General features: G+C 43.2%; 1 protein-coding gene across 3 annotated transcripts in view; it reads left to right on the top strand.

Moving 5' to 3' along the window:
- Positions 1-10,185, top strand: part of CYFIP2 (cytoplasmic FMR1 interacting protein 2) — a 133,714-nt gene that overhangs the window by 60,222 nt on the left and 63,307 nt on the right. For all 3 annotated transcript variants that reach the window (XM_007447124.1, XM_007447125.1, XM_007447126.1), the window contains 4 exons: positions 333-489; positions 1,010-1,106; positions 4,318-4,394; positions 7,121-7,229. In XM_007447124.1, coding sequence (XP_007447186.1) covers positions 333-489; positions 1,010-1,106; positions 4,318-4,394; positions 7,121-7,229 — 440 coding nt within the window. The remainder of the gene's footprint in view (positions 1-332; positions 490-1,009; positions 1,107-4,317; positions 4,395-7,120; positions 7,230-10,185) is intronic.

The raw sequence follows: 10,185 nt of genomic DNA, 5'->3' as shown, positions 1-10,185 counted from the left end.
TTTTTTTTTTTTTTTTTTTTTTTTGGCCACTGTGCAGCTTGTGGGATCTTAGTTCTCTGACCAGGGATTGAACCCACGCCCTTGGCAGTGAAAGCCTGGGATCCTAACCACTGGACCACCAGGGAATTCCCCAAACACTGTCTTCTAAATAGACGTTAGGCTGGCCTTCAGGTACAGGAGAGCATGGTCTACTGATCGAGTCATTTTCGTGAGTACCTGCTCTGTACCTAGCACAATGAAAGAAGAATAAAAGTTTAAAAAAACCCAGTAAGAACTAAGATCTTCGGGTGCTTCTGATGTATAACCCAAGGCTCTCTCCCTTATGCTTCCAGAAGCCCTGCAGCAGTGTTGCGACCTCTCCCAGCTCTGGTTCCGAGAATTCTTCCTGGAATTAACCATGGGCCGGCGAATCCAGTTCCCTATTGAGATGTCCATGCCCTGGATTCTAACAGACCATATCCTGGAAACCAAAGAACCTTCCATGATGGAGTAAGAGGCAGGGTTGGGCCAGCAAGGAGGTTCCCGAGGTGCAGGTAGAGGGCAGTTTGCCAGCCAGTGAGCCCTGTTCTTTCCAGAACTTTCCAGATGAGGCAGTGTGCCCCACCCAGGATCAAATCACCACCAGATGTGACTCAGCCTTGCAGAAAGGTTCAGAAATCTACCAGCCCAGCTGCCCTTCCCAGGCTCATAACAGCCACGCTGGGAAAATTATCATCTCTGGGGATAGGGAAGCTAATGGCCTTAACGGCCACCAGATTTCTTTTAGTCCCAGACTAATTTTTTTCAGGCCTTGCATTTATTAACATCATGGACTTTGCTTTCTGTGGGCAGACAGTAAAGTAAGTCATTCTTAAGTGGAGGCTGGAAACATCCTAGACCCTGAAAGGGTCTCTTTTTCCTAACTCTGAATTTGTTCACCCAGCTGTTCATATTTCCTAAGCAAGTTTAAATCTGCCTGCCTCAAGAGAGATCATTAGTGAGCTACTGGCCGTTGTTTTTCCCTCTTCAGATACGTCCTCTACCCTTTGGATCTGTACAACGACAGCGCCTACTATGCTCTGACTAAGTTTAAAAAGCAGTTCCTGTACGATGAGATCGAAGCTGAGGCAAGTGATTGCTTCTCCTTTTGTTCTTATAATCGTGTTCCAAGAGCCTGGACTTTTCAGGTCTCTAGCTGGGCCCAAAGTGGGGTGTCTTGGTCCATTTGGGCTGCTGTAATGAAATACCACAGACTGCGGGGCCTATAAACAACAGAAATGTATTTCTCACAGTTCTGGAGGCTAGAAGTCTGAGATCAGGGTGCCAACCTGGTCAGGGGAGGGCCCTCTTCTGGGTCCCAGACTTCTCGCCATGTCCTTATATGGTGGATGGGGCCAGGGAGCTCTCTGGGTCTCTTTTATAAGAGCACTGATCCCATTCATGAAGGCTCCATCCTCGTGACCTCATCACCTCCCAAAGGCCCCACCTCCTAATTCCATCACCTTTGGGGGTTAGGATTTCAACACATGAATTTTGGGGGGACACAAACATTCAGACCATAGCATGGGAGATCAGTGACTTGCTTTGGACACTGACCTTTATAAACATCATTATCATCAAAAGGGACCTAGAACAGGATGTTAGTCTTTCTTTTTCAGATGTTCAGGGATGGCAAACTTTAGAACTGCATGGGTAAAATTAATTTCTAATGGGTCTTTTACAGTTGGATTAATTGGCTAATAATAATAACAATAATGCTACCTATCAATTATTATATGTTTACCATTTGCCAGGTATAGTACTAAGCACTTTATGGACATTTTAAATAGTCTTTACAGTAATTTAAGAAGTGTATATGCTACTGTCTATTTTACAGATAATAAATCTTAGAGTGTTCAAGTATCATTACCTCCACATCACACAGCTTATAGAGTCTCATTCTAGTACTGGTAGGATGGAAATAGCCATCCTGTCACCTATGAAGCTGTTGAATAGTCGCTCAAGGGCTTTATTTCTGAAATCGTCAGGAAAGGCTGGGATATGCTGCAGTTACAGACAATCACACATTCTTAGTAGCTTGGGACCAAAGGTTCATTTCTCCATTGCATGTTGGCGGGAGGCTCTGTTCTACGTAGTCTTTAATCTGGGACCCATCTGGGATATTCACTAGTTGCCATGGCAGGGGGATGTGTCAGGGTGAATCATGCTCTGATACATAAAGCTTCCACCTGGAAGTGACACATGTCATTGGTCAAAGCAAGTCTCATGGCAGTGCCTCCTTTCAAAGAGGAGCGAGGAAGTGCAGTCCTACCACGGGCCAGCAAGGACCAGAAACAGGGGATCAGCAGTGCTAAGGACGATGAAATATCTCAATTGTGTCATCTGGAAATTGGAATGAGAGTCTCTGCTCCACCTAAGTACATGGGATTATATAAACGTAGAATGAGGCCAATTGTCACACAAATATAAGGCATTCTTATTTATAAAGGAAAGATGTAAGTGTCTTAGGACAAGCATTACCACCAAATTAGTTTGAAAGTTTATGTATTTCAAAGAAAATCTAGTACAGATGCTGCTTTCTCTCTAAATCTTCCAGTTGCTATGGGAGTTGAAAACCTTGATGGACCCCAATGCAAATCTGTCCTGTTTGTCTCCTGAGCAGTACACAAACTTGGAAAGAAAGATTCCAGTAGACAAGTTAATTGGTTGCATCACAGCTTGGACAGGTCCATTTTCCAATAAGATTTTAGATAGTCATGTTCTCCAGCAGGTTGAAAACAAAAAATCTAGAGTGTCATATGTCCAAGTGACATTTTAAAAATAAATGTAGGGCCTTCCCTGGTGGCGCAGTGGTTGAGAGTCTGCCTGCCGATGCAGGGAACACGGGTTCGTGTCCTGGTCCGGGAAGATCCCACATGCCGCGGAGCGGCTGGGCCCGTGAGCCATGGCCGCTCAGCCTGCGCATCCGCAGCCTGTGCTCCACGACGGGAGAGGCCACAACAGTGAGAGGCCCGCGTACCACAAAAAAAAAAAAAAAAAAAAAAAAAAAAAAAAGTAAAGAAAGCACACAGATAAGCCCTGGATAACGCTGGAGGCCATGGAGCAGAAATATAGATTGAGACCCCGAGCTCATGGCCTGCCCCCCCTTTCTCGTCCCATTTTCAGACTCTGTTCTGAACCAGGAAGGGCCTATGTGTGGATACCCAAGCGTTGTCTCCCTCCTGTGCCCCAAAACGATGGCCCCTTGGCCAACCCCAGGCCCTAGGGGTACACACACCTGCAGTGCAGTGCGCCCTCAGGGAGGAACCCAGGGAAAAGAGCACACAGGTCCTGGAAGGGACTTGGGCTCTTTGGGCAAGAATATTCAAAGCTGGTTATAGAAGGGGGGCATGAGTTGGGCACCCCACCCTGGATCCTACGGGTCCTTTGCCCGAACGAGGCACCCTTAGGGATCCTTGAAGCTCAGACTCCAGGGCAGAGGCCTTGGTTACGTGCATGTGAGGACAACACTGCACACAGCACTGTGTTTTTATGTTCCGAATAACATTTAGTGTGTAAAATAAAAGATACGAAAGCTCTTTGAATAAAGAGTTAACCTTATGGAACTGGGAGTTTGGTGCAAAAAGGATTGAAGATTAATCACCTAAATACAGTCTATTTCCTTTGAAGTTATACTGTTACCCTGCTACTATCAGAGCCCATCTCTTTAACGCCCCACCTTTGGCCGTTCCCTGCCCTTGCCATCACTGGAGGATTTGCTTTCAATCCTCTATGTCTGCTGTGAACTTTCTTCTCGCCTCAGCATCACATTCTGCCACTGACATGATGAAACACTGAAAAGGCAAGACGGTCTCTTATTCATTAAAAACCAAAGATTTTTAAGCAAACTGGTTTTAAAAAGGTTTTAAAATTTTTAATGACCATCAACTTCTTCATTTGCAAAGCAAGGTAAAGTAAAATAAAAGGAAAGGATAAGAAATTCTATCGGGAGAGATGAGGGGACTGATATGTGTAATTACAGGATGTGAAGCCCTATCTGTGGCATTCCCCCTGGGCAGGCACCTTGTAACAGCCAGGAGGGGACCAGTGGGGACAGTGGTTCCTCAACAGCTTTTTGAATTTTGCTTTCTTCGTGCCTGGTTGAGGACCTTGAGAGCAAGAGACCAGACTTCCCAAACTTAGTTGGCCACAGAATCTTCTTTTTTTTTTTTTCCTGCAAAGCATCTTGCGTCACCTCACACTTCAGGCAGTCCTGCACCACTGCCCCCTTCAGTTGCTGAAATTTCTCTAATAAAGCCGGACAGACACCATTGACATTTCCTGCTTCTTTTTCACCAGGTGAACCTGTGTTTTGATCAGTTTGTCTACAAGCTGGCGGACCAGATCTTTGCTTACTACAAAGCAATGGCTGGCAGGTATGAGAGCCCCAGGGCTATATGCAGCAAAGCTTCCTAAGATTGCCACCTGGAAGGCAAGGTTCTCTGTTGCAAAACCTCCCTTCTCCTTTAGGACCTAAGGAAATCTGAGTGATTCCGTGGGCCTGGATGTGGTGCTAGAATGTAGGAGAAAGGAAAACAGGCAGATGTGGTGCTAGATCTTATGGAGCTTACAGTCTAGTGAGGAAAACAGACATTAATAAAAACTACTGAATGCACAGTGTCAAGGGAGGTTCCTACGAAGGACAAGCTAATGGGAATATATGACAGTTAAACCTGAACTAGTCTTTGGGATAGGTAACTGGAAGGGCAGTCCCGAGAAAGTAACCTTTGAGTTCACATCTGAAGTTGATAGGACTTGATTAAGTAAAACTGGGTGAAGAGTAGGGCTAGAAATCACAGGCAAAACAAACTACTTGTGCAGAGTCCCTGTGGCAGAAGCATAAGATGAAGGGCATGCCTACGTCTACTTTGTAGGGCTGTTGAGAGGATTAATGTGAATTAGTACAGGTAAATGTCTCATTCACGGACCACAGAGTGGGCAGGCTGCATGGTAAAGCTGGGCAGGTAGGCAGGGCCCAGGTCTTGCGGCCTTGTAGGCATTTGTCCTAGGAGTGGAACCACGGGATAGTTTCCACAGTATGACAGTGACCCAGTTTGATTTTTATTTTTAGAAGTTTGATCTTTTAAAAACATTAAAACTGTAGAGAACGGATTGGAGGTGAGCAAGAATGGGAGTATGAAGGCCAGACAGAAGGCCAAGGAAGAGGAGAGGTCTGGGCATGCCAGGTTTTACAGGCTCATTGGTATTGTCAGTATGGGTTGATTTAGACCCCTGAGAATTCCTGGGTTCGAGGAACCCGTAACAGTACTGGTCAAAAAAACCCTGCCTACATAGATAGATAGATAGATAGATAGATAGATAGATAGATAGAGATAGAGATATTTCCCTTTTTATTGGAAATCCAAATGTACCAACCAGTAATTTCAAGGATTGTTACTTTTTTCCCTACAATAAAAATTTGCTTTGTTTTGCTTTCAACAACTTGAGTTGTTCTGATGGAGTTCAGACAGGAGGTGGTATACAGATGCACAAGTGTCTGTTAACACAGAATGTGCATTAAATGAAGTGAATGGCTCTTAAGGATGTAAACTATAGAAAGCATATGCATAGGGTTTCAGGGAAAGTGCAGAGAACACAGCCTTTCACAAAGGAGTCACTTCACAAGTGTCTGGATTGAATTGCATGGGGTTTTAACAGTGAGCTGGGCTTCCAGCTTCTCTAAGATAATTTTCAAATATGCTGGTCCATTGTCTGTGTAAACAAACTCAGACTTGTCAAACCCTGGGTCCTCTATATATTTAATTTACAAAATATCCTTATCTGAAATAAGAATCTTAATCTGTATCCCTCCTTATAAGATCAGTGGTTTGTCAAAGATACGGGAAGTTGGGGGGATTGCGAGAAGTTGGGAGAGTCAGAGAGCACAGGAGGGACAGAGTGATCTAGATCATTGCTGTCCATCAGAAATATAATGCAATCACAAATGCTGGGTCACAGATGTAATTGTAAATGTTTTAGTAGCCATATTTTAAAAATTAATTTAATACTATTTATAATCCATTATATCTAAAATATTATAATTTCAACATGTAACCAATAAAAAGTTATTAAGGAAATAGTTTTCAATGTTTCCTTCCTAAGTCTTCAACATCTAGTGTGTATTTTATACTAATAGCACATCTCAGCTTGGACCCGCTGCGTTTCAGGTGCTCAGTAGGCTCACCTGGTGGGTGGCTAATGTATTGGACAGTGTAGGTTTAGATGATGTCACTTTCCTGCTTAAAAACTTTCCATGGCTTCATTTACATCTAGAAAACATCTAACCTCCTTACTGTGGCTTATATCGTCTCACATGGTCTGGCCCCTAGACTAACTTTATAAATTCATTTTTGCACCATACTCTCCAGCACACCGGCCCCTTATCTACACTGACCATTTTTCCTTTTGCTCAACGTACCAAGCTAATCATGCCTGAAAGATTCTTCCCCCAGATCTTTCCATTTTTAGCATTTAGGTCTCTGTCCAACAGAACCTCTTTAGAGAGGTTTTCCCTGACCTCCTAACATCAAATGATCCTGTTTTATTATTTTCAGAGCACTTATTACTCTGCAATCCATGGCTCAGTGTAAAAGATCATAATAGAACATCTAATTCATAGGATCGTTGTGAGATTAAAAATGACTCTGCATGTACATGTATGCCTGGTGAATAGTAAATACTATGCAGGTATTTACTATTATCTGAAATTATTTTATTCCTCTGCCTATTTATTTATTATCAGTCTCTCTTTACTAGAAAGTAAGCTCCATAAGGACAAGAACTTTGTATCCTCGGTACCTAGAATGTTTCCTGGGATATACCAAGCAGGGACTCAATTGCTTTTATGGTGAATGAATAAAAGCAAGAAAGCATCTCAACTTCTGTGTTGCCTGTCTTTAACGCAGAAATTCTATTTCACATACTGAGCTTTTTGGGCTGAAAAAAATTAGAAGAACTTTGCTGTAGATCAGAAAAAAATATTTAAAATATATAAGATAGCACTTCATGAGTAGATCCTGTGGTTTGAAATACACACGGCTGGGTGATTGATCACCATTCACCGTCATGTTTACTGGCCTCATTTCACTTTTATCCCTTCCAGTGTCCTGTTGGATAAACGTTTTAGGGCTGAATGTAAGAATTATGGAGTCATCATTCCATACCCACCATCCAACCGCTACGAAACGCTGTTGAAGCAGAGACACGTCCAGGTATGGTGACAGAGGTGGAATGGGCAGGAGAGAGGAACTGTGACGTTAGCCTAGAGACTGGAAATCAGGACTGCTTACCATCTTCCCTGGGTATTGCCCCACGTGGGCTGCTGACCATGGATATAACACCCCCTCAGAATCTTACAGTCAAGAGGCATTGGGCTTCCTTTGGTTCAAGTTCTAGGCTTCTCAGCCCAGCTGCCATTCACCTCTGATGAGTAGCGGCCACCTTTGTCCTCCCATCATAAGCTGCAGCCCACCTCCTTCAGTCGAGACTAATGTTCAGAAATGGGTAAATCCACCCCTGAACAGGGCCCATTATGGTTTGTTTTTATGGAGTTAGTCTCTGCTAACATTTGACCCCAGATGTAGAGGAAATTCTGCCAGGAACTAGAAACATATCTCTGCTTAAAGACGTTCACGTGAGCCTGGCAGACAAAAATAAGAGATGCTCCAGCAGACCTTGCATCCTACTCCTAAGCCCTGCTGTCAGCCACACAGTGTTGAAATGGCCTTCATGCTGTGACCTCTGTGTGCTTATCCTGTGGTTCACGTGTTTGTGGAGAAGACTTGGGTGAAGGGAAGCAGGGCTGAGACTGAGAAGATGCCCTGGATAAAGAGGAGAGGATTTACCCTGGAAGCCCTGGATATTCCCATTGCTCTGAGAAATCTAAGAGAAATGGAGAATCGTAAGAGGAAAAAAACATTTTCACCTCTGCTAACAGTAAGGGCTCAAAGAGAGTTTTTCCTTCAGCCTCTCAGAAGATTACAGCTATCAGTTACCAGTGCAGCTAGAATTAGTCACAGGACATTAATCTTGAGGGCTCTGTGTGTGCTATAAGGAGCCTTAGTTGGTGGAAAATCTCTCCCAAAAGGGAAGCAGAAAAAAATTACATGGTTGAGAATAATCCTTGGGCACCTAGCAAAGTGCAGTGCACACAACAGGTACTCAATAAATGTTTATTGCTATCTATGTAGCATCTGCAGTAATGCCCACGTGTACCCCAGTGGAAATTATCTTAAGCTATATTTTCCAGCCTGTAGTCAGCCTTTCTCCTCATGCTTTTAAATTCATCCCCATAAAGGTACACGGTAGGCCCTTGCTGGGGGGACTGCTACTCCCTGGTGACTCTGAACTGGGGCACAGGACGGATACAGGAAGAACTTCAAGGGTAGATTCAGGATGTCAGCAATGCATGGGGAACCAGAGTGTGTCCTGAGCCTCTTCCTACAGTCTGAATGCATCGTATTTTTCCTCAACTTTTTTTTTTTAATATATCTTTATTGGAGTATAATTGCTTCACAATACTGTGTTAGTTCCTGTTGCACAACAAAGCGAATCAGCCATATGCGTACACATGTCCCCATATCCCCTCCCTCCCACCCTCCCTATCCCACCCCTCTAGGTCATCGCAAAGCACCGAGCCGATCTCCCTGTGCTACGCTGCTGCTTCCCACTAGCCAACTGTATTACATTCAGTAGTGTATATATGTCCATGCTACTCTCACTTCACCCCAGCTTCACCCTCCCACCCCATGTCCTCAAGTCAGTTTTCTGTGTCTACCTCTTTATTCCTGCCCTGCAAGTAGGTTCATCGGTACCTTTTTTTTTTTTTTTTTTAGATTCCATATAAATGTGTTAGCATACGGTATTTGTTTTTCTCTTTCTGACTTACTTCACTCTGTGTGACAGACTCTAGGTCCATCCACCTCACTACAAATAACTCAATTTCGTTTCTTTTTATGGCTGAGTAATACTACATTGTATATATGTGTCACATCTTCTTTATCCATTCATCTGTTGATAGACATTTAGGTTGGTTCCATGTCCTGGCTATTGTAAATAGTGCTGCCATGAGCATCGTGGTACATGTCTCTATTTAAATTATGGTTTTCCCGGGTATATGCCCAGTAGTGGGATTGCTGGGTCATATGGTAGTTCTATTTTTAGTTTTTTAAGGAACCACCATACTGTTTTCCATAGTGGTTGTATCAATTTACATTCCCACCAACTGTGCAGGAGGGTTCCCTTTTCACCACACTCTTGCCAGCATTTATTGGTTCTAGCTTTTTTAATAATGGCCATTCTGACCTGTGTGAAGTGATACCTCATTGTAGTTTTGACTTGCATTTCTCTAATGATTAGTGATGTTGAGCATCCTTTCATGTGTTTGTTGGCCATCTGTATATCTTCTTTGGAGAAATGTCTGTTTAGGTCTTCTCCCCATTTTTGGATTGGGTTGTTGGTTTTTTTGATACTGAGCTGCATGAGCTGCCTGTATATTTTGGAGATTAATCCTTTCTCAGTTGCTTCATTTGCAAATATTTTCTCCCATTCTGAGGGTTGTCTTTTTGTCTTGTTTATGGTTTCCTTTGCTGTGCAAAAGCTTTTTAAGTTTCATTAGGTCCCATTTGTTTATTTTTGTTTTTATTTCCATTTCTCTAGTAGGTGGGTCAAAAAGGATTTTGCTGTGATGTATGTCATCTAGTGTTCTGCCTGTGTTTTCCTCTGAGGGTTTTATAGTGTCTGGCCTTACACCAAGGCTTTTAATCCATTTTGAGTTTATTTTTGTGTATGGTGTTAGGGTGTGTTCTAATTTCATTCTTTTACATGTAGCTGTCCAGTTTTCCCAGCACCACTTATTGAAGAGGCTGTCTTTTCTCCATTGTATATTCTCGCCTTCTGTATCAAAGATAACGTGACCATATGTGTGTGGGTTTATCTCTGGGCTTTCTATCCTGTTCCGTTGATCTATACTTCTGTTTCTGTGCCAGTCCCATACTGTCTTGATTACTGTAGCTTTGTAGTATAGTCTGAAGTCAGGGAGCCTGATTCCTCCAGCTCCGTTTTTCTTTCTCAAGATTGCTTTGGCTATTCAGGGTCTTTTGTGTTTCCATACAAACTGTGAAATTTTTTGTTCCAGTTCTGTGAAAAATGCCAGTGGTTGTTTGATAG

The sequence above is a fragment of the Lipotes vexillifer genome, unplaced genomic scaffold (genome assembly GCF_000442215.2).
Source record: "Lipotes vexillifer unplaced genomic scaffold, Lipotes_vexillifer_v1.1 scaffold194, whole genome shotgun sequence".
Lineage (NCBI taxonomy): Eukaryota > Metazoa > Chordata > Mammalia > Artiodactyla > Lipotidae > Lipotes > Lipotes vexillifer.
The sequence above is the reverse complement of the archived record's forward strand: the minus strand, read 5'-3'. Positions and strand labels throughout refer to the sequence as shown.